Source organism: Enhydra lutris, unplaced genomic scaffold (assembly GCF_002288905.1).
Source record: "Enhydra lutris kenyoni isolate GAN:26980312 unplaced genomic scaffold, ASM228890v2 scaffoldscaffold3, whole genome shotgun sequence".
NCBI lineage: Eukaryota > Metazoa > Chordata > Mammalia > Carnivora > Mustelidae > Enhydra > Enhydra lutris.
In genome coordinates this window covers 48,850,781-48,876,947 of record NW_019154087.1, presented here as the reverse complement: position 1 = coordinate 48,876,947, position 26,167 = coordinate 48,850,781, and the positions used below count along the sequence as shown (strand labels likewise).

At 33.7% G+C, this 26,167-nt stretch overlaps 1 protein-coding gene across 2 annotated transcripts in view; it reads right to left on the bottom strand.

The window, feature by feature from the left end:
- Positions 1–1,091: 1,091 nt before the first annotated feature.
- The window catches only part of LOC111155549 (glycine receptor beta), a 92,066-nt gene continuing 66,990 nt past the window's right edge, over positions 1,092–26,167 (bottom strand). For both annotated transcript variants that reach the window (XM_022515767.1, XM_022515777.1), the window contains 2 exons: positions 14,115–14,407; positions 1,092–2,832 (listed from right to left, as the gene is read on the bottom strand). In XM_022515767.1, the coding sequence (XP_022371475.1) occupies positions 2,536–2,832; positions 14,115–14,407 (590 nt within the window). In that variant the 3' untranslated portion in view covers positions 1,092–2,535. The remainder of the gene's footprint in view (positions 2,833–14,114; positions 14,408–26,167) is intronic.

Here is a 26,167-nt window from a genome sequence, read left to right as displayed (position 1 = left end):
TGAGTTGGGGCACCTGGTGGCTCAGTCTGAGCAGGACACAATGCTTCATTTCAAGGTCATGAGTTCAAGCCCCACATGGGGTATGGAAATTACTTAATCAAAATAACAATAATAATAATGATAATGATAGTAATAATCAGCTGAAATACAGTGGAGAGAGATTAAAAACTGCTGTAGCAGTCTGAAAAAGAATGGGAAAGGCAACTGAATTAAGGTTCTGTCAGCAGAAATGGAGTGGAGGCAGTGGTAGGGGTGAGAGGGAAAATCTCTATTCCTCCTGAAAGGGTGAAAAACGAGAGAAGGAAGGAAGATTTAATATGGCTGACTACAATAGCAACATCTTTAACAAGAACAGGAAATAAGGAAACCTACAGATTTGTGAAGAGAAGATAATTTTTATTCTGGAGACACTGAATCTAAGATACTGATATCCAGGTAGATATACTGCAAGTCTCCCAGAAAGACATAATATTTAGAGACACAGACCAGAACTACCGTGGGGTTAAGCAACTAAATATTTGAGGTAACAATTATAAAACAACTGTAAGTGGACACAGATTGTACTTCTTTGTTATGATCACGGTCTAATGTTCCATTTGATGTTCATAACACACTTAGTCCTGGAACAGGACATATTTATAGTTGGGTATTAAAATTGATCTTAAGAGGCGACAATACTATATTATGTAAAAGAATTCATTCACATTTCTTTTTTCAATAAATTCTTGCATAATGAAACCTGTCTTCCATTTGGTTCATTTCCCACTTAAAACTCTGTATCTAAATCAAACTGAATATGAATGAAATTTGCAGCAACATAGAAAATGTATTATAATCAAATCTAATTTTTATAAGTAAAAATTTTAAATGGTTTAAGTCCTCTCAAGGCATTTTTTTTTTTTTCCATCAGTTTCATTAAAATGTTACTGCCCTGGGTCCCCGCAGGATATTCAAGTCCATTGGTGGGGTTACTTGTGGTATTTTATAACTATTCAGATGGCTAAGTTTTGCAGCTAGGGGGTGCTGAAGGACTACAGAGAATTAGATTACATCTTATTTTTTAAAAATTTGGTAATCAGTGAAAATCTTTAAAAAATTAAACTCTTTAATGAAATAGCATTGAATTACATATATCAATTTGCATAAACAATATTTAAACACATTTTATCATTGAATTGACCATATAAACTCTCAGCTCCAACAAAACTCTCTAAATAATGTAAATATACTTACTTGGTCTTATGCTTGTGTTATATGAATTATGGATAATTCCAATTTCAGCTATGGAGAAATGAAAAAGTTACACTGGATTGATATCACTAGGAAACGGGAGACTTATATATCATCAAGTGCCTATTTTCAGGTTCAAACAAGATCAATGTAAATAAATCTAAAAAGTCTAGACTTCTGACAAGAAAGAAAATACAACTAGCAGTAAGACCGAACTTAAACAAAGATATTACATACTCAATCTTTAAATGTTTTATAGCAAATCCAAAAAGTATTCAAATAAAAAAAGAAATGAATTCAGAAAAAAAGTCAATTTTACTTAAAAAATATGTAAGCATTTTAATAAAGAAGTTAAAATCCTCCCATGATTTTCCCCCCAAAACTCAAGTTATTTCCAGTAATAGTGTATTTTCCTCTTTGTTTCTTAAAAATTATGTGAAATCACATATCCATTATTATTATATTCCAATTTAAAATATTTATGATTCTCTAAGGCACAATGATTTTGTATATTCTGTATCAACAAAATGAAATCCATGAAAATATATTTAGGCTTTAAGGTGGATTAAATAGACTTTCTTTTGCCAGAAATATTTAATCAATGTATCTATCCTTTATTTTTATCAGAAGTCAGAATTCAGTATGAATTTACGTAAATCTAGATTTCCCTTTGTTTCAAAAATGCTCTCTGTGTTTCATAAACTGGCATTTTGACAACACAGGCACACTTTAAAATGAGCTGATTTTACAAATTAGTAATTTTTTGAACTTTATTTCTCCACAGAGCCCACATAATTATAGTTGTTATGTTTCTACTTACAAAGTTTAAACAATATGTAATATAATTTTGCTTAATCTGTGATAATACCATCTAATATTATACAAGATTAAGATGGTTTTTTCTGAAAGTTACAAGGAAGGAAATTTGAAATACTACATACATTAGAATGGTGATCATAACAGGATCCAGCGTGCACATCATTTTATTATGAGAATTATCCGAAGTATCTGCAATTTACACTAACTGAAGAGAATTGTTTGGATTTTATTTTATGTAGTATGCTTATCCTTCATTTATTCTTAAAGCAATGTGTTCGCTATACATATATACCTCATTAGTAGAGCACAGAAGTAACAAGATCATGCTGCCATTCAAAAGTAAGGTGCCACATTTTTATTACAATCAAATGGCATCCAAAATGCAATATATTGCTATGAAAATGCAAAATTTCTCAGATTGGCATTTATGAGTGAGGCCGGTCACAATGAAATGGCATTTTATTTTACACAAATCAAAAAGACTTATCATAAATATATAGACCAATATATAACATTGAAGAACAAGAAGCAGAAAGGAAACAATGCTCTCGCATAAAGATCAATTCGCTTTGCTGCTGTTGGAATAACAGGTTTGGCAGGCGGTGGCTTCTTGTTGTTCTTCGCCTGAGATTTCCCAAGCCCATTGTTGACTTCAATAGGTTTTCCATAGCAGTCATAATTGGATAATTCAAAATCTCTTGGTAAGCTTCCAACAATGCTGAAGTCATTAGACCTCAGGTCAGACTTGGAAGTGCACACCTTTTTGCATCTCGTCTCTCCTACCTGAGAATAAAAGTTGAGGACAGAGTACATTTAGAATTGTTCTATTCATAAAACATCTCTTCAAAAGGATATTTTAAAAATCTGCTAGTTTAGTCAGTTGACTATTATCTTGGTTTGACCAAAAATCCAATAGTAACTGATGAGGCCGTCAGACTACTTGAATATTTAGGGTTCTAAAATGTCGCTCATATGACAAGGCTTATGTCATGGAATAAACTTTTGATTGGTTATTTTATGTCAAGGGACTTAAAGCACAAATCAACATTTATCTTAGATACTCCCAGGCTTGTGAGAGTTCTCATTTGAAATACCAATACCAATAAACTACAATCCAATATTTAACCATTATACAGACCATATCACTACAATACATGGATAAGAGAAATCTTCTGGTACTTCTAACCTTTGACTTCCCCATGGATTCTATTTCTGGAGATGGTGGTTTTTAAATGACTGAGGCATTTATCTCTTCAATGAGACAGACTCTGTCTCTAAACTGCATTCACAACTAGGAACTAAAAATGGGTCATAGTGATCATGAACCAAAAATGAACTGGTGAAAGGCAATCATTCCTAATTTGTGACTAAAGTGAATTAGCCAACCACACTCAGAGAATCCAAAGAAATTACGTATCTGGACAAACAGAGTCATATCTTCTGGGAAAGAGCCAGATGGCAGTGTTTAGAGGAATACAGCACATAAAATTAAGATATAGTGGGTGAAAACAAAACAAAAACAAAACAAGTTAAGATGCGTTTGTGTATCTCCTAACATTATACATGTAGATTACTTCCATTTTTTCTTTAATTATGAACATGCCCTGGTAATGTTATTTTTTAAGCTGGTATATAAGTGTTGGCTTTAATTGTATATACTTTATACCACATAGATATGTGTACAATCCTGCTGAGTAAGAATTATTAAAAATATGTTTATATAAATATAACTATATAAAAATACACAAGAAGCTGCTAATAAGTAGGAATGGGAATTGTGGAGCTGGAAATTTACCTATTTATTATGTTTTTTGGGGGGGGGTATTTTACCCTTCTTAGTGTTTCATACTAAGAAAAAAAAAGATGTGAAACACCAATATATTAACATATTTAGAGAAGGTTTGGGATGTAAAATAGCTCAAAGTAGAAACATAGTTCCATACTGCTTTGATGGAACTTTGTTTTAGCTAACAGAGGCAAACCTTAAGAGGATTCTCCCTCCCCTTTCCTAATGTGTAGTTACAATTTACCAATTGTAACTACAATTGTAGTTTGTACAAGTAACTACAATTGTAACTACCAATTGTGAGAACTCAACTGACTTTAAAAGAGTATGGCTTGATTGACTATTTTTGATTGAGCAACCACAAGTTCAGGGTCTAGTCCATATCAATTTATGCAGTGTGTCTAGGAAAATATCTGGCAAAAAATAGGGACTGGTCAATGGAATGAGAACAAAGGCAGCAACTAAAATTGAAATTATTTAAATATGACTTTGGGAAATCACATATATATAATTATGAATATATATATTATAAATATATGAACATAAACACAAATATGTGAATATTGTAAATTATGATTATATAATAGAAAATATATTTTATATATATAAAACTTACTCTTATACCTTCCATTTAAATTCCCCAATTTAAAATTTTAAAAGGCCATTTTCAGCAAGCATTCTGTGATTTAAATTCCACCACCACACACATGCACACACAGACTCACATTCATACTCCTACACATTTCCTATAAGTGTACCAGAAAGAAGACCACATTTAAAGCTCTAATTTTCCAGTCCTATTTGAAGAGTAAGTCTTAGCATTATCAGTGAACTTTTGTGAAGAGTAAAATTGCTACCTTGTTTGGAACAGAGGTTGAGAACAGTCTCTACATATCGTATCTTTGTATTATCCCCAGACTCTCAGAGCAGTCATCAAAATCTGGGACTCTGTGGATATCCCATCTTGCTTTCTCCCTTTAGAATTCTCTACTCCAAAAGTTTAATTTACTAACTGTGCTTTAGAATCCACTTATCAAAACAAAGGGATATTCTAGCTTCTACCAATAGACTCAATTCTTATCATTTACTTTACTTTCTCACAAAGAAAGCCATGCATATTTACTACAGAAATGCATTTACTTTAAATCATATTTTAAACACAGCTCTAGGTATAGTTTTAGTATCTATAAATAACTAAATAAGTAATCAAATTTATATGATATTACAACCTAAGTCACACATAAATACTTGAAATTTTCTAATCTGTTTTATTTACATTTTTTTAAAATAAACATATAGTGCATTTTTATCCCCAGGGGTACAGGTATTTTATTTATTTATTTATTTATTTATTTATTTATTTATTTTTAAATAAACATATAATGTATTTTAATCTGTTTTATTTACAAAAACATATTCTTGGGTTCTGCTAGCCATTTCAATAATTTTAGAATTTTATCCACACAGTTTATTCAAAATATAGACATAGGATGCTATATTTAGTCAGAGAGATTATTTAAATATAGTATATATGTCAATAAGAGAAGAATAATTTCTTCAATGTTAAAGTAATAACAGAAAAGTACTCCAAAGAGCTTCAGTTTGGTTGTACTAAATTTTCACTCATTTAATTTATTAAAACCTCTTCTAGAAATGTATTTGAAGGTTCTCTTATTTGAAAAGAGTTGTGTGTGTGTGTGTGTGTGTGTGTGTGTGTGTGTGTGTGTACTGAAGGAGAGAACCTCTACTATAGAAATATCTTTTAATTATGTGACACAACTAAATAAGAAATAAGAAGTCCTCAGCTTCCTTAAATAGGCCATGATTCATTAACTAGTTGGCTGGGCTCAGCTTTTATCATTCATCGGAGATTTTACACAAACAACTTTTTTGGCTAATACTCTCCACACATAGTTATCATATCAAATATGTACTTAAAAGTACAAAAATATTTACAATGTAATATTATTTAAAGCAATTATAATATCACATCAAGAGGGATTCAATACACTCCTTATTAATAAGAAAGTAGTCCTACATAACACATTCTTAAAAGTGATCTTGGTTATATTAATCTCCAATTTACTATTTCTCAATTTTTCCTCATATAAATATGTGTCTCATTTACTTTCATCATATAAACTTGTCATTCCTGAAAATTACTGGTAGCAAAAATGAGCTAGTATGGTAATGAAACTGTCAAGAATAAAAAATGACGCAGATAAGAACTTCCTAATGCTTCAAATTACAACCTTTAGATTGTGTGTGTGTGTGTGTGTGTGTGTGTGTGTGTTTGTGTGTGTGTGGTTTTCAGTTTGAGTCACACATTTAGAAGGAAATTACCATATGCAATATTTCTTGACCAGAAAACTTACATATGATTTCATGGGGATAATATTATCTTTTGCAGTTAATAAAAGTATGTTCAAAAGGGAATAATTTCCATATATTTTACCCAATTTAAGTCATTCCTTATTTTTAAAAACCCATCACTACTATAGGAAACAACTATCTCATTCATACTTAAACAACAGGTTTTATGTTTTTAATTGTTCAAATCATAAGGCAAAGACACTATTTTGTCTTTTATTCACAACATCTTTCTTATGAATAGCACATGGTACACACCAGGCATTGGAGACAGGATGATATTAACAACAGTAGGTCCTCAACTAAATTTAAGGGGGAAATAACCCAGATAATTATGTGTGTATGATGACAGATTTATGTATGCAGGCAAAATTTTAAAACATGCTAAAAGCTAGATTACATTATCATTGCTGTTTCTTATTACACGTTTTAAAATTATTCCTTTCCTTAGCAAACACAGTATAATTTTAAAAATCAGCATCAAAAATTCCCTATAATCCAAGTTTCATTGTGCTTTCATTAATAACTATTGTTATTCTGTCTAAAAATAAATGACATATCCTTTTGAAACTGTGCACCACAGGGTTCATGAGGCTGAAACTAGCAGAATGTTGAAAGCTTGTTTTTCAGAGAATCGTTTCTCCCTAATCAGCTATTGTGTCTTTTCAGACCCTACTAACAAATCCACTAGCTGTTTCTGTAGAAGACTGAACTCAAGGTCAACCGACATGGTGCCAGCCTATGAACAAGCAAGGCCCTGCATTCTTTCACAGAGATAACAAGACTAAGACCCCATTCTAGTTTATACCAGCTCTCCGATCATGCCCACAGCCCCTTCTCCCTGTCCTAATATAACCTCCTGATGTGAGGGGCTGAATTTTTCCTCTTTCTGGCGTTAAGTCCCTCCCCCAAAGTGAAATGAGATTTATGTTACATATATGTTTGCTCAGTATGTGTGGTCCATCCTTCCTAATGAATAGTCATAAGTTTCTCTGCCCTTTTCATCAATATGTATGTAATCTCCTACCCTGAATTTCCCCTTTAAAAATCCCACTTCTTCACCTGGAACCTCAGAGACGGTCCTTGGACACCAATCCACCATCTTCCCAGGTTGCCTGCCTCCTAAACAAAGCATTCTTTCCTTTCCAACCAACACTTGTCTCTTGAGTATTGTCTTTTGAGTGACAAGCAGCCAAACTTGGGTTTCAATAACAATTTCATAGAAATTACTTTGCAAAAGTTTGTGTTTTGAAAGCAAAATATACTGGAACAAATGCATTTTGAAACTAGAAAGTATATTTTTTCATAGCAAAACCACTAAATTAAAAAGACAACAAATTTTAATTTCTCTTTTTTATATTTTTTATGTCAATGTGTAACAGTCTTATGAATTTATCAAGCTTACATGTTTTCTTTAAGTTTGGCATATATATTAAAGATTTTAGTTTTTTTACTCATTCTCATTTTGAAGTCTATCTCAGGATACAAATGTTACATGGGTACAATGTTCATTTTAGAAGTTGCATTTGGCCTGTAAACAATAAAAATAACTCATATTTATTTCTGGAGACTAAAATTTCTGGTCAACTTTTAAACTCCGTAAGTATCACTCTATGACTTTTGTAGCAAAATGTAACAGTTTCAGAATCCAAACACATGTTTTTCTATTAGTAAGCTCAAACACAAAGAATTAAAATATAGATGTTCTTAAATATGTTCAACTTTCCTTCATTGGGTAATTACTTTAATGTCTGAAAGCTAAATTTTAAAATAACACAATTCTGTGGAGAATTCAAGATGGCATTGGGAGAACCTGATCTCATCCCTCCCATGGACCTAACCAATCTACAACCATATATGGAAAAATTCCCTCTGAAGGGGATCAAGAAAGTGGATGAACAGAGCCTCTGTACTAAGGGACATCAACAAAATGTGTAGAAGAGGCAGAGATATGGTCTCACTAAGGAAGAAAAAAAAAAAAAAACACCTCAGGCGCAGCACTCCATGTTTAGGAGGGATCTCAAAGTTACATAGCTTTACCCTGAGGAGGGAAAGACGTGAGCTCCAGGTCTTGCAACTTAACCCTTAGATTCTGCACAGGAGACATGAGTCCTCAAAATACCTAACTCTGAAAACAAATAAAGAATATGTCCAGGAAAACTACAGAACCATAGTAATTGAAAAACCCACTCTTAAAAGGCTCAGGTGCTGACTCACTTGACATGGAAACCAGTGCAAGAACAGGAGGCAGCTGAGCCTCTTTTCCCCCAGGAACTTAGACAGTGGAGGCAGCCAGTTTTACTACCTTGTTCTTCCATGCTAATCCTGGCACTGGTGAGTGCCATTTTAGAATCCTTCCTCTAGACTGCTAAGGTCAGAGGGCATGCTCTATAAAGGGCATCAAACAACCCTATGCCTTGGTCAGCCTTGCAACTGACAAGACAATAACCCCATCCACTATGCCCCTGCAGCAGTCACAGCCAGGTATCCCAGCCAGCTGGGCCAGAGCCCACTCCCACCTATCACATGCCCACAACAGTCATGTATCCACAACAAGAGGAGGGTGCACACAGCCTACACAGGGGATACTCCTGGAACACCTGGCTCCTGTGGCCAGGAAGATTTGCACATCTGGGCCCCATAAGACAACACCTACATAAGGCCACTCCTTCCAGACCAGGAAAAAAAGCCAGACTACCTAATACTTAGTAACACACACAGAGAGTCAGGCAAATGAAGAGATGGAGGAATATGTTCTAAATGAATGAACAAGACAAAATCTTGGTAAAAGAACTAAATGAAATGGAGTAAACAATCTACCTGATAAAGAGTTCATAGTAAAGGTTATAAAAATGCTCACCAAACTCAGGAGAAGAATGGATGAAAACAGTGAGAATTTCAACAAAGAGATAGAAAATATAAGAAAGCACCAACCAGAGCTGAAGAATGCAATAACAACATGTTAAATACGCCAGAGGGAATAAACAGCAGATTAGATGATACAGAAAACTGGATCAGCAATCTGGAAGTCAGAACAATGAAAATAACCCAAACCGAACAGCAAAGAGTAAAATAATTTTAAAACTGGGTAGTTTAAGGGACTTTGGGACAACATTAAGTATAGTAATATTCACATTAGAACTCATACCACTCAATATCAAAAAACACAGTCCAGTTAAAAACTGGGCAGAAAGGGCACCTCGGTGGCTCAGATGGTTAAATAAGTGTCTGCTTTCAGCTCAGGTCATGATCTCCAGGTCCTGGGATCCAGCCCCACGTCAGGCTACCAGCTCAGCAGGGAGTCTGCTTTTCCCTCTCCCTCTGCCTCTCCCCTTGCCTGTGCTCTTTCTTTCTCTCTCAGATGAATAGACAAAATCTTAAAAAAAAAAAAAAAAAACTGGGCAGAAGACCTGAAAAGACATTTTGCCAAAGTATATATATAGATGATCAACAGGCATATGGAAAGATGTTCCACATCACTAACCATCAGGAAAATGCAAATCAAAACCACACTGAGATATCGCATCACACCAATCAGAATGGCTAGTATCAAAAGAAATGACAAGTGTTGGTGAAGATGCAGACAGAAGGCAACCATTGTGCACTGTTGGCAGGAATGTAAACTGGTACAGCCACTCTGGAAAATAGAATGAAGTTTCCTCAAAAAATTAAAAATAGAGTTACCATTTGACCCAGCAATTTTGCTTCTCTGTATTTATCTGATGAAAATAAAAACACTAATTTAAAAAGACACAGGTATCCCAATTTTTGCTACAGCATTATTTATAATAGGCAAGATACAAAAGCAACCTAAGTATCCACTGATAGATGAATGAATAAAGAAGATGTGGTAAATACATATAATGGAATATTACTCAACCACAAGAGAGAATGAAATCTTGTCATTTGTGACAAGAGGGGTAGACCTACAGAGTATTATGTTAAGTGAGAAAAGTTGGAGAAAGATAAATACTGTATTATTTGCCTTATACTTGGAATCAAAAACAAAACAAACAAGACTCACAGATACAGAGAGATACAGAGAACAAACTGATGGTTGTTTCAGGGGAGGGGGGTAGGAGATGGATAAAAATAAATGAAAGGAATTAAAAGTTACAATCTTCCATTAATAAAATAAGTAAAGATATAGTATGTAAATTACAGCATAGGGAATATAGTCAATAATTTTGCAACAATTTTTTATGGTGAAAGATTGTGACTTGTCTTACTGTGCTGATTATTTCCTAATGCATATAAATATCAAATAACTATGTTTTCCATCTGAAACTAATATAATATTGTGTGTAATTACTCTTCAATAGAAAATAACATAATTCAGTCTAATGTTCTAGATCTTATTTATCCTTTATATCTATTGTCATAAAAATCTTGATATATTCTATGGTACTCTGAAAATTTCCTCCATCTATAAAATAAATAGCACCTATTCTGTAGAACTTCTTTGCTTTCTGTCTTGAGATCACTAGCCAGGGTTCAAGTTAGTGAGTAGAGGGATTAGTAGGTTGGAAAAAGGAGAAACTGACAAAAGACTGGGAGATATAAATGGAGATCAGCTGGGCACCTTCACTTGGTGGTGAGTTCTTGTGTGTCCTTTTTGCCTTATACATCCCAGATTTGAAGCTGAAGGAGCTGAAATTAATATGCCAATGGGCACAGATAAAAATAGCCCCAATTAAAAAAAAATAGCCCCAATAAAAGCCTGCTTCCTCTAGTCACAAAACAAAGAAAAAAGCAGCTTAGCAAGACGAAAACCCTTTTGGCTAATAATCTCTCTACTTGAGCCAAACACCACACACACAAAAAAGTGTAACCCCATCTCCACTCATGCAGCAAAGGCTGAGTGGGGAACTGAGCCTTCCACGTTTAAGAGGCAGTAACAAGTTACCCAATACTCTCATTGCAGTGGTATTGGAGAAGGCCAGACAGGAAGCTGGGACTTCTAGACTTCCATCTCCATAGACCACTAACAAGGGTCTGCTTCTCGCACTGCATCAGTGGAGACTGTGTAAGCAACAAGGACGTTCACCCCCACCCAGCAGAAACAAATTGCTTCCCCTCTTTTACACTGAGGATGATGTCACAGGAGGCCTAGCAGAGAGGCAGGACTTCTATCACCACAGAGTGGTAACAAGGGCATTCCCCCTGTCATATCAGTGGAGACCACATGGGGTATTAAAAATTCCCAATCCCACCCTGAAATAATGAAGAGACCCACACAGTGTGAGGATCTGAACTTCTACTTCTGGAAGTACTGATGCAGCACCCTTCCTTCTCCTGGAAGGACACAGTAAGAGAAAGCCCACTAAAACAAGAAAGGCAAGTTTAAACAAGATTCAGAGTCTCATAAAATAATATGAAAATGTTCAGGTTTCAACAGAAATCACTCATCATATGAAGAACCAGAGAAGATCTCAAATTGAATTTTTTTAAAAATATGATCAGTAGATACCAACACCAAGATGAAAAATGTATTAGAATTATCTGAGAAAGGTTTTAAAACATGAATGATAAAAATGCTTCAATTAGGTATGGTGAACAATTGTTCAAAATCTTTTGGAAAATAGAGAGCCTGAGCAAAGAAATACAAAATCTAACCAAAGAAAGAATGAAAGAAAGACCAAATGGAGATTTTATTACTATAAAACATATTAAGCAAAATATAAATTTTAGCAGATGAGTTCAACGGGAAAATGGAAGGGGCAGAGGAAAAAATCAGTGGATTAGAAGATATAACCAAAGAAATTATCCCATCCCAATAAAACAGAGAAAGTCAACTAGAAAAAATGAAAAGCCTCAGGGATCTGTGGGACTATAACAAAGAATCTAACAGTTGTATCATCAGAGACTCAGAAAGTTGGGAGAAAGATAGCAGATCTGAAAAGATACTCAAGAAAATAATAGCTGAGGAAAACATGGGTGGCTCAGTGGGTTGAATGTCTGACTTTGGCCCAATCATAATCCCAGGGTCATGCGATCAAGTCCCACATCAGCCTCCTTTCTCTGCAGGAGCTGAACACATGCAAAGAAATCCACACCAAAATATAGAGTTTAACTTCCCAATAATAAAGACCAAAAGAAGTCTTAAAGGTGGCCAGAGAAAAACAAAAGTTTACCCTCAGGGGGAAAAACAATACAAATGAAGTGGAGTTCTCGTCAGAAGCCACAGAGGTCAGAAGGAGGTAGCACAATTATTTTTTATGTGCTAAAAGAACTGTCAACCCAGAATCCTATAACTAGTGAAAATATCCTTCAGAAATGAAGTGGAAATCAAAACTTCCTCAGATGGAGGAAAACTAGAACAATTTGTTACCAACAGCATTATCCAAAATAATGGATAAAGGAAATACTCTAAAAGTAAACAATGAAAGACGTCAGAAAAAAAGAACATGGTAAGCAAGAAGATATATAAATATAATAAGCTTTCCTTCTCGCTCTCAGTTTTTCTAAACTATATTTGATAACAAAACAAAAATTTTAACACTTTCTAATTAGGTTCTAAGAAATATTTACAATTCTATCATAAACAGAAAGTTAAAGGGATGTTAAAGAATATAACATCACACAAACTGGCAAAATGATGACACTAGTAGACCATAACAAGTTATGTACATGTAATTAGTATCTAGAACAACCACTAAACAAGATAGACAAAGAAATATACTTAAAAACAATATAGAAAACTCAAAATGTCATTCTAAAAAATGTTAAAGTAACCTTCATGAAAACAAGAAACAGAAAAGAGGGAGATTAAAAAAAATGAAACATAAAAGAAAACATGAAACAATAGAATGAAATCCTAACATACCAATACTTACATTAAATTTAAATGATCTAAATATACCAATCAAAACATGAGAGTGGTGGAGCAGATTAAAAGCCATAAATCAACAATACATGTTGTCTGCAAGAAACTTACTTCAAATACAGTGATACAGACATGCTGGGTGGAAAAGGCTTGAAAAGACATGTCAAACATACGACCTCTCTAAGGTCATGACGACTCTGTAGTAATGAAAATAGTGTACTTATTCTTCATATTCTTCATAAAGAGAGTTTAATGACTTAACTAGAAATTTTTTTTTAATTTTTCTAAAAATTCTAGCTTCAGACAGCACCACATAGAAATAGTTTGCCTCCTTTTGTATTTAAAAAAGAGTCTGTAGCATACTTGTCTAACATTCTAGGTAAGGGATATGGCTGTAATTAACAAACTAATAGACTAATGGCCCATGTTAATGGAGCTATGATATAGAAGGAAGAGGTAAGGTTTTCAAGGTTGTAGGACAGTATGAACCTATTAGTCTCTTACGGAATTTATCATGCAAAGCTCAATGGACATAGTCTCCTGGTTTACTACTCTTCCCATACAGAAGACATCAATCAGGTACACTGGGGTAAGTGGATAGCTATATTTAATCCATGAAATAGCCTCCTGCTCCAGAATTTATCAGAATCTAAAGGCATTGCCTATTATTCTTAAATCTATGATCAAGTGATAAGGCAATGTCCAATTCTGTAAGCACTCCCCACTAAGCTGGACAGATCCTAAACCATAGGTATAGTGAGAGACAGTCAGAAGGTCTATACTTTGGCAATATCTCCACATTCAAAGGTAGCCATCAAAGCAGAAATGTACCATGAAACTCCATGGAAAGTCTTCTAGAAATTTGATACAGTGCGGATTCCTGTTTCTTAATTAGTATTTAACCTAAGTGTTTTTTTATTTTTTTTCCCAAAAAGTATGCTGTGTACAGTTCCTTTTTTTCTGTGAGAGAAAAATGAGTGAGCACCAATTCTATCAAACCTTCACACCCACAGAAAAGTATCTTTCTCCTGATACTTCAGAGAGGATAGGGGAAAGAATTTCCCTGGACAGTTTCAATCTTACCTGCAAAGTGCTAATGTGAACAGGAGTGCCTGTACCGTTGACAGTATTCTTTTTAGCAGCATTTCCACCTTTCCCATCTGCTTGCTCAGCCTTAGCAATTCTGGCTTTTTCTGCTTCAACTCTTTTGGGGTTATTCAACATCACCTGGACAACTGCATACTCCACCAGGGAAGCAAACCCAAAGAGAAGACAAGCAATGAGCCATACATCAAGAGCTTTCACGTAGGATACTTTGGGAAGTTCGGCAGCGAGGGTTGTACACTCAGAGGCCAAGCTGAGTACCGAGAAGATACCTACAGAAATAGAAACGGGAGTTAAAGTTGTTTTTTACCCCTGTGAAATGTTCTGCAAACATTACTTTTGGACAATATCTCTCTCCAGTAAGTTGCAATGCTTCTCAGGTCTCTTTCAAACTCAAAGAATACAAAAAACAATACTAACATACTTTTTATCTTAGGATTTGTGAATGTAGTTGGAGATGTTTATAAATATTTAATACTTAAAAGTAAACAGAAATTTAAACCAAGGTGTAAAAACACAATTTAGACCAGGTTTAAATACTACAGATGTCTAAAAACTATTTTGTAGTAGTTCAGAGAAAGCCACAAAGCTCTCTAATTAGTTATTTCATTTTTCCACTTTATTTTAGACAGTTATAGAACTGAATTTTACCCAATGAAGAACTAAACCTGAGCAAGAATGGAACATATAAAACAATTTTCTTATAAGGTTCACAATTAGAAAACAAAATCTAAAAGAAAAGATAAAGATAGAGTATTACTGATTATTTCAGGGAAACAAATGATTTCAGCTTTTCAAGGAAAGAATAATATTCTGCTACATGTAATATTAACCACTTATGGAAAGCTAACTAGTTATATATCAATTTAAGTCAAATAATTATAAGATCCCAAAGGAAAATTGCATTAATTTATATCCCTCCTTTTCTTTCCACTTGCCATATTCCCAGCCTTTCCCTTTAGTCTTTGTCTCCCTTCCTTCATATTTTCAGAAGAGGGGATGGGCAAATATGACCCACTGGCACTAACTACCAATAATACACGGATCAGAAAAAATCTTATATGATGTTAAGGGAGACTCACTTTCATGTAGGAAATAGGTTTGCCTTGACTCTGTGAGTCCATTTCACTTATGGGGCAAAGTACACTTTTTAATTCTTAGATCTGACCACCCCTGAGAGTTAATGATACATTATCCTAATAAAGATGTACTTGGCTCTCTTTTCTCTTGCTTTGGAAATATGGTAAGTACTATATTAGTATTAATAATCAGTTAAAACATTGAAAAATATATTCCATCAGTTGAATTCTGAGGCTCTTAAAAGTTACAGAATTTGTTGGTTTGTTTTTTTGTAAGTATGCAAGAGTTTAAAGAGTCTCTACTAGAAAGAAAGGTTTCTAGCGGATGGAAACAATATTACTTAGAATATAAAGACTTGATAAACATCTAATATGCTGTTAAACTAATTATCCTTAGTCCTGAGGAAAACTAAGAACTAATTAATAGGACTATATTTTAAAAGCTAATATAGGTCTTAATGTTTCTAACCTGAAGTGGAAAATAACATAAAAATCCAAGGTCCTATCACTTATTTCTTGAAACTACAGTGAGTTATACCTATGGGCATTAATTTGGCAAATGATATTTCCAAGTCAATTTTTCTATTCTTAATTAAATGTTATCTGTCAATCAAAAATTGTTACCTATCAATCAAAAATAAGCCTTACTTAATTCCTTGAGATAGAATATATTGACACACCATTCTCCATGTTTCCATAGCATTTCATGTTCATCAATAACAGATAATATATCAAACTTAGTATTATACCTGAATATTTTTTGATATATTAGAAACTTCATGAGAAAATGGAGAATAATGTCAGATTATAGAGGGTCTTAAAAACCCTATAATGAATTTACCATATTTGGTAGAAAATATTAAGAAACTGTAAGCTGAGGGAAGAGAAATGACATTATCAAAAGAATGTCAAAAACATTACTTTGGTAAGGATATACAAAACAGACTAAGGAAGGAAAAAAATAGCAGTTTCAGAAAGAAAGCATGAGAAAAGAAGGATAGGACTAATATAAAAAGGATTTTGAAAAGAACATTTTAAAAGACTTGGTTATTGATTGAAGGAAGAAGGAAAAGATTGAGAAAATTTTCTGAAAAACAGAATAACTAGAAAAGTATCCATGAAAGATGGGAAGAAGAGACTTAGAAAAGATAATGACTTTGGTAATGAAAATACTGAGTTAGGTTAGATAAAGGCTAAGAAACTGATGACCATGACAGAGCACAAAGCACGTGAGAGTTTTGTAAAAGGAAAGAAAGATCAGCCAATATGAAGCTGGAGGTCATGCTGAAAATGCAGAAAGCTTTGTGAGGAAAAGATGCTGCAGTGTCAGAGAAAGGAAACCAAAGAAAGAGAAAAGGGACTGCCTTTTAAAAGGAATGATATGACATTAATAGATGTGGGGTGGGGGGGAGAAAGGAGGTATTTATAATTTCAGGTATTAAGTTAGAAACCATGATAGTCAATTCTATTAGGATTTTTATCATTTCAAAGACAAAAGAATAGAAATGGAGATGAGTTCTGGAGGAGGAGAATGTGAATATCATTGTATGCCTTCTCTTTAAGAAATCATATTAAAACAGGAAATATTCTTTTTTTTTTATCCTAAAATAGGAAATCATGGGGCACCTGGGTAGCTCAGTCATTAAAGTGATCAACTCTTTATTTCACCTCAGGTCATGATCTTGGGGTGTGAAATTGAGCCCCATCTCAGGCTCTGCTCTCAGACAGAGTCTGCTTCAGATTTTTCTCTCTCTCTCTCTCCCTCCATCCCAACCGCCCTCATGTACTCTCTCTCTCTCTCTCAACAAATAAAATCTTTTTTAAAAAGAAAATCTGAGCAAATAATATTCCTTTAGACAAACATTGTGACTTTATTTAATACATTCTTCAAATAAAATTACTTCATTATTAAATAATGCATAGTGAATTTCTATCTGCATTTTAATAAATCATAAGCCAATCAAAGGAAATTCCATTGCTGGGTATCTACTCAAAGCAAATGAAAACCCTAATTTGAAAAGATATATGCACCCTTAAGTTTACTGCAGGATTATTTACAATAGCAAGATATGAAAGCAACCAAGTGCCCAATGATAGATGAATGGATAAAGAAGATGTGGTATATGTGTGTGTGTGTGTGCGTGTGTGTGTACAGTGTAATATTATTCAGCCATAAAAAAATTAGATTTTGCTATTTGCGGCAATAAGGATGGAGCCAGAGAATAGAATAGAATGCTAATGTAATAACAAATGCCATGAACTGGTCAAGGAGTAACTTCAAGTGTTCATATATCTGTCTAAACTCCAAATAATTTTTATACCATTAAGTGATAAGCTATTTATCAAATTCATAGATGTGGAATTGTGATTAATAAAATGAAAATTCATTTAGAAGTACTACTGAATTATATTGGGATATTATCATTTCATAATGCCGTAATCAAAGGATACTAAAGGAAAACCATTATTAATATCATGTCCAAATTAAAATCCAAAAAGACTTTTTGACATTTCTGAAAGAGGTCCTGCTCCAGACGAAAAGAGTATGAGAAAGAAATATGTATGTGTGGTCTGCTAGAGGTCTGAGTTGTAACCTAAATTATCAAATCTTTTTGACTGGAAGTTATTTGTTAAAAAAATTCCTTTTTAGCAGCAGTTCAAGAGTTTTATGTACCAGAGAAAGCGAATGTTCTGTATAATTTATAACAGTTAGTTCCATAGTTGTTTGCATAGTTATTTCCATACTTAAAGAAGTAACTAAGGACAAAAGTCTTCACCTAAAATTCATAGAGGGAGCTTTCATGTTTTTTAACAATGGAAAAGGTAAATCAAAACGAGATTGGGAGAATATCCAGTGTCTTTTCATGTGTTTATTGGCCCTCTGTAAATCTCTTGGAAAAACATCTATTCAAGTCTTCTGCCCATTTCTTAACTGGACTTTTATTTTGTTTTTTTGCTATTGAGTTGTATGTCTTTGTTTATTTTGAATATTAGCAAATCATATCATATGATAACATATCATATCATATGATAACATATCAGATATATGATTTGCAATTATTTTCTCCAATTCAGTAGGTTATTTTTTCATTTTAATTGATGGTTTCTTTTGCTGTGCAGAAGTTTTTTAGTTTGATACAGTCCCATTTGTTTATTTTTGCTTTTGATGTCAGACTCAAAAAATCATCACCAAGACCTATGTCAGGAAGCTTACCACCTGTTTTCTGTTAGGAGATTTATGGTTTCGGGTCTAATACTTAGTCTTTAATCCATTTGGCATTAATTTTTGCACATGTATAAGATAGTGGTCCAATTTCATTCTTTTGCAGGTGACTGTCCAATTTTCCCGGCACTACTGAAGAGACTGTCCTTCCCCAACTGTATATTTTTGGCTCCGCCATTATAAATTAATTGACCATATATGCATGGGTTTATTTCTAGGCTCTCTATTTTGTTTCATTAAACTGTGTGTCTATTTTTCATGTCAATACCATACTGTTTTAACTGCTATAGCTTTGTAGTATAGCTTGAAATTAGGGAGTGTGGATACCTCCAGTTTTGCTTTTCTTTGTCAAGACTGGTCTGGCTATTCAGGATTTTTTTGTAACTACATACAAATTTTAGGATTGTTCTATTTCTGAGAAAAATGCTATGGAATTTTGATAGAGATTCCACTGAATTTGTATACTGCTTGGAGTAATATAGACATTTTAACAATATTAATCTTCTAATCCATGGGTGTGGAATATCTTTCCATTAATTTGCATTGTCTTCAATTTATTTAATGACATGTAGTTTTTAATATATAGCTCATTTATATCCTTGGTTAAATTTATTCCTAAATATTTTATACTTTTTAATGCAATTGCAAATAGGATTTTCTAAATCTCTCTTATCGTTCATAATTAGTATAAAGAAACACAACAGATTTTTATGTGTTGATTTTGTACCTTGCAACTATACTGAATTCATTTATTAATTCTAGCCATTTTTTGATGGAGTGTTCAGGGTTTTCTGTATATAATATGTCATCTGCAAATAGTGAGTTTAATTCTTCCTTTCCAATTTAGATGTTTTTTATTTCTTTTTCTTGCCTAATTGCTCTGTCTAGGACTTCCAATACTATGTTAAATAAAAATAGCAAGAGTGGATATCCTTGTCTTATTCCTTATCTTAGATAAAAAGCTTTCAGCTTTTCATCGTTGAGTATAATATGTTGACTGTGGGCTTGTTACATATGGGTTTTATTATGTTGAGGTACAATCTATATCTACTTTCTTGAGAGTATATTTTTTAATCATAAATGGATGTTAAATGTATCAAATGCTTTTTCTGTATCTACAGAGGTGATCATAGGGTTTCATCATTCATTTTGTTAATGTGGTATATCACACTGACCAATGTACAGATGTTGAATCATTCTTGCATCTCTGGAAAAAATTTCACTTGATCATGGTGTATGCTCGTTTTAATCACTCTTAAATTAGATTTGCTAGTATTTTGTTGAGGATTTTTGCATGTGTATTCACCAGGAATATCGGCCTGTAATCTTTTTAGTGTGTGGCATTTTTGTCTGTTTTTGGTACCAAAGTAATGCTGACCTTGTAAAATGTTTGGAAGAGTTCTGTTTTCTATTTTTTGGAAGAGTTTGAGAAAAATTGTTAAATGTTTGATATAATTCGCCAGTGATGCTGTCCAGTCTAGGACTTTTGCTTTTTGGGAGGTTTATGATTACTGATTCAACCTCCTTGTTGGTAATCCATCTGTTTGAATTTGCTATTTTATTATGATTTGGGATTGGTAGGTTGTATATTTATCCATTTCCTCTAGGCTGTTTATTGGTGTATAATAGTTCCTAAAAGTCTCTTGTGACCCTTCATTTTTGTTGATATCAATTGTCACATCTCTTTTTTTTATTTTAATGATCTGAGCATTTTCTCTTTCTATGTGAATCTAGCTAAATTTATTTGTTTTCAAAGAGACAGCTTTTAGTTTCATTGATCTTTTCTCTTGTCCTTTTAATCTCTACTTATTTCTACTATCATCTTTATTTCCTTCCATCTACCTACTTTTGACTTCATTTTTATAGTTCCTACAGGCATAAAGTTAGGTTGTTTATATGTGATTTCTCTTGTTTCTTGAGGTAAGCATTTATCACTATGAACTTCCCTCTTAAAACTGCATTTGTTACATCTATAAATTTTGGTATGTTACAATTTAATTTTTATTTGTCTCAAGGTATTTTTAATTTCTCTTTTGATTTTTTGACCCATTGGTTGTTCAGTTGCATGCTGTTTAATCTCCAGAAATGTGTCAATTTTGAAGTTTTATTTGTGTAATTAATTTCTAATATCAGGGACACCTGGGGGGCTCAGTTGGTTAAACTTCCAACATTTGGTTTGGGCTCAGGTCATGACCAGAGCCATGGGACTGAGCCCTGTGTCAGGCTCTGTGCTCAGTAGGGAATATGCTTGAGATTCTCTCTCCCTCTTTCCCTCTGCCCCTTCCCCCCACTCACATGCACATGCACTCTCTCTTTCAAATAAAGAAATATTTGTAATTTCTGGTTTAATACCATTGTGGTTTGAAAAACTGCTTGATGTGACTTTGATCCTCTTAAATTTATTAAAACTTGTTTTTCAGCCTAACATATGATCTATCTTGGAAAATGCTCTATGTACACTTGAGAATATGTATTCTACTGCTCTTAGATGCAATATTCTATATCTGTTAAGTCCATGTGTTCTAACATGCTGCTTAAGGCTGATGTTTATTGATCTTCTGTCTGGATGGTCTCTCCATTGGTATAAATGGGGTATTAGAGTCTCCTTCTATTATGTATTGCTGTCTATTTCTCCCTTTAAGTCTTTATATATTTATGTGCTCCTATGCTGGGTGCATAAATATTTACAAATGTTATGTTCTCTCGTTGGGTTGGCCTCTTTGTCATTATGTAATGCCCTTCTTTGTATCATTATAGTCTCCTTTTTTTAAAAAAAGAATTTATTTATTGGAGAGATAGTGAGAGAGAGCATGAGTGGGATGAGAGGCAGAGGGAGAAGCAGACTCCCCGCTGAACAGGGGGCCTGATGCAGTGCTTGATCCTAGGACTCTGGAATCATGACCTGAGCCAAAGGCGGACACTTAACCGACTGAGCCACCCAGGTGCCCCTACAGTCTGTATTTAAAAGTCTATTTTGTTAATATAAGTATAGCTACTCCAGTTTTGTTTCCATTTGAATGGAATATCTTTTTATTAAAGTAACATGATACATTAAATCATACATTAAAGTAATAAGATTTCCTTTTTAGATAAAATCACAAATATGTAATGGTTTAATAACAGAGCTTCCAAATACATGAAGCATAATTTTTATAGTGTAAGATATTTAATAACTCTCTCACCAATAGCTATAAAAATAACTAGACAAAAGACATAAAAGACTTCAATAGTACTATCAACCAACTTGACTCCATTGATATTATTTATAGAACACTACACCCAACGATGACAAATATACTTTGCAAGTGAACATGGTATAGTTACCAGGAGACATATACTGGTCTGGGCCATAAAAAACAGTTCTGATAAACAAAAGTTTGAAAAATCATATTCTGACAAAATCAAAAAGCATTAAAATAAAATTAAAATCATGTTCCAGTACTTACTAAAACTCTAAATATTTAGAAATCAAACAAAATCCATGGGCCAAAGAAGAAATCACAAAAGAAATCACAAAATATTTTTAACTGAAGGAAGATGAAAAAATATATATCAAAATTTTGTGAATAGTAGCTAAAGCAGTGCTTATAGGGATATTTATAACTTTAAATGCTCATATTAGAAAAAAAGATATAAAATCAATGATCTGAGTTCCCACTTTAAGCATCAAAAATATCCAATTAAATTCAAACTAATTAAAAAGAAGAATTTAATAAAGAGCTAAAAATCAACAAAAAGGAAAATAGAAAAGATAAATGAAACAAAATCTGAGATTTTGAAAATGTCAAGAAATGGGCAAGCCTTTAGCTAAAATTATTAAGAATAAAGAGAATTCACAATTTAACAATAACAGGAACAAGATCTGGAATACCACTACAGCCAGACATTAAAGGGATAAAGAAATATTATCAACATATTTTTGTGCTAATAATTTTTGCAACTCATGTAACATCTAGAAATCAATCAATATAATTCACCAAAATAAATATGAAAACCCATCTAAATACTTAAATACATGCAGAAAAAGTATTTGGCAAAATTCAATCAAATTTAAATTCAATCCAAATTCAATCAAATTTTATCATACATGATTAAAAAAAAAAAAACTCTGAGCCAACTAGAGAGAAAATGGAACCTATGCAACCCAATTAAGACAGCTGCAAAAACTCTACAGCTACTACCACACCCAATAATGAATGGCTCAGTTATTTCTACCTAGAATCAGGAATAACCCATGTCTCAAAAATTCTATTCAACATTACACTAGAGATCTACAATAAGGTGAGAAAATTAAATGTTAGGGAGTATGTGAAGTAACTGGTAAATGTTAGGGAGTATGTGAAGCAAATGGTACCATATTTTTGATAAACTCTATAGTAGTATTTTATAAAAGTAAAACATATTTTGATATCATCTCACACCTGTCAGAATGGCTAAAATCCAAAACACAAGAAACAACAAGTGAGGTTGTGGTGAGGATGTGGAGAAAAAAGAGCTCTCGTATACTGTTGGTGGGAATGCAAACTGGTGCAACCACTGTGGAAAACAGTAAGGAGGTTCCTCAAAAAATTAAAAATAGAACTACCCATAATTACATCCAGTAATTGCAGTACCAGGTATTTACCGTAAAAATACAGAAACACTATTTCAAAGGGATATATGGTCCTCATGTTTATTACAGCATTATTTGCAATAACCAAATTATGGAAGCAGTCCAAGTATCCATCCGTAGATGAATAAAGAAAATGTGGTATGTATGTGTGTGTGTATACCACATATATACCCATACATACACACATGTAAACATACCATGGAATATTATTCAGACATAAAAATTATGAAATTTCCATTTACAACAACATGGATGGAGCTAGAAATTCTAATGTTAAGCAAAATAAGTCAGAGAAGGACAAATGCTATACATATATATATATATATATATATACTATTCACATGTGGAATTTAAGAAATTTAAGAAACAAAACAAATGAGCAAAATTTAAAAAAAAAAAGACAACAGAGAGAGACAAATTAAAAAACAGACTCGTAACTATAGAGAACAAAGTGATGGTTACCAGAGGCGATAAGGATTGGGGGTATGGGTGAAATAGAGTGAAGGAGATTAAGAGTACATTTATGATTAGCACTGAGTAATGTATAGAATGTCTGAATCCCTACATTGTACACTTGAAACTAAAACATGGAATATTTACTATCAGGCCTTTTACAGGAGTTTGCTGTTCCCTGAAACAAATCCACTTTGTCCTAGCAAAGTCCAATCTGTCCACCAGATCTCATCCCCTCTCACTTCTCAAGGATTCTGCTCCTGCACTTCTTCTGGCTATCATTTTTTCCTTTGTTAATGCTTGTTTTCCACCAAAAATAAACATAATATGATTTTGTCCACCTTAAAAACAAAACCCCAAAACTGTCAACTCCTATTCCCACCCCAGCTATTTCCCTATTCTCTTTTTCTTTTCACAGTTAACAATCTCCAATGGGTTGTTTATACTGGATGCCAATAGTTCCTCCCCTCCTATTCTCACTTGAAGTCACTCCAACCAAGCTTTCCTCTTGTCACTCTAAGCAAACTGTCCTTATCATGGACACCAGTGACTTCTTCAGGCTGCTGAATCCAATGACAATATTTAGCCCGAAACTTACTTGATTTACAAGCAGCTTAACTGATCACTCCCTTCACCTAGAAATGCTTTCTCCATTTGGCTCCCAGGAAGCTACATCATGTTGGTTGTCACTCATCTTCTCAGTCTCAGGGGTTGAGTTCTGAGACGTCTTCTCTACCCATACTCCAGTCTCACTTTAAAGATCATCTATATTCTGATAAATCCGAAGTTCTTACCACCAGCCTTAATCTTTCCTAGAAACCCCAGTCTTGTATATCCAATTGAATACCTGATAACTCTACCTAAAAGATATCTCAGACTTAACATGTCCAAAAAGAAGCTCCTGGTCTGTGCATCTTCTCAAACACACTTTGCCCACAGCTTTTCCCATCTAATTTAGTGGCAGCTTCATCTTCCTGGCTTTTCAGCCAGAAAAACCCTTGAAGTCAGCCTTGAATCTGCTTTCTTAAATCCGACATACAACACATCTGCAAATCTCATTATGTCTACCATAGCTATCATCTATTTATAAGCGTCTCTACCCCCTGGCAATACTGTGATTGTTTCACCTGGATTACTAGAGCTTCCTAATAATTGCCTTCCCTGCTCCCATCCAAACCCCCTTTTAATGGGTTCTACACAAAGCAGACAAAGAGAATCTATTAAAATTTAAAGCAGATCACATGTAAAAGCCCTCAAAGTCTTCCCATTTCAGCCAAAATCATCAGAATGCCTTAGGAGATGTTACATGCTCCTCAACACTGCTGTCTTTCTGACCTCATCTACTAATCACACTTTCACTCATTCTGCTCCAGCCACATTGGCCTTGGCATTCCCAAAATATTCCAAGCATGCTCCTGCCTCAGGAATGCTGAACTTGATGATCACTATCCCAGCTCATTCTTTGCTAGATACAGTGATTCATTTCTTCACCTCTGTCACATTTTTATCCAATATCACTTCCTTCTGAGCAGTTCCTGACAAGCAGGCTGCTGTCCCTGAACTCTCTTTCCCTACATCATCCTTCTACCACTCCCTGGGCATTAGGATTATTAAATTGAAGTAGAGTTGACATACAATGCTATATTAGTTTTAGGTGTACAACATAGTGATTTGACAATTCTATAGAGTGTTCAATGCTCACCATGATTAAATGTATTCCACCATTATACCTTGTTATTATAGTATTATGGACTATATTCCCTATGCTGTACTTCTCATCTCTAGGACTTATTTGTTCTATAACTGGAAGTTATATGTCAACATCTTAGAGACTACATATTGTGCTTATTTGGTGTCTCTTTCTTTCCAAGAAAAAGTACACTCATTGAGGCTCAGTGTTTTTCTTTTATCTATTTTATCTATTTTCTATTTACTTTAACTATATGCCCATCTTCTTGAACATTGCTTAGGACATAGTTGGTGCACAATAAATACTTGCTAAATGAATCAAATGTGTAAAAGTGCTTTATAAACTGTAATGTATAAATGAGGCATATTATTAACTCCTGAATGGGTAATAAGCACTTTCCACTCATATTTTCAATCTTCCAATTAACCTTTGAGTATTTTTTCATCCCTATCGACATTTTAACAGAGTAGGCTTAAAGAGATTAGATCTGCTTATTGTCTAAACTGTCACAGTTAGAAAGCAGAGAGCAGGAATTCAAATCCAGATTTAACAGAAGAGACTGACTTCCAACCATTAAGCATGTTTACTTCATACAACAGTTCCACTGGATGTTAACTGGAAAGTTAAGGGACTTCATGACAGAAGTCTCATAATAGATGGGGATTTACAGAGAAAAATCCTTCAAGAATATGTCAGGGATTGAAATGTCTCCAGAGTACTCTTGGAAGCCTGACATTTCAATTTATATCACTGCATGATATTCCTAATAAGCAAAAAATTAACTATTTGGAGGAAATGCATGATATTTTTGACAAGTCTGACACAAATCTAGTTTTTTAGGAGTTTTATTCTTAGGACAGTATACTACATAGTTCATTCTCATCCCCTAAAGGAGTTAATCTGGGTTGTCACTGTCTTCATTCCAGATACATTGCCAGTAGGATGAAATTTCCCACATTTCTGGTTATTAAGATA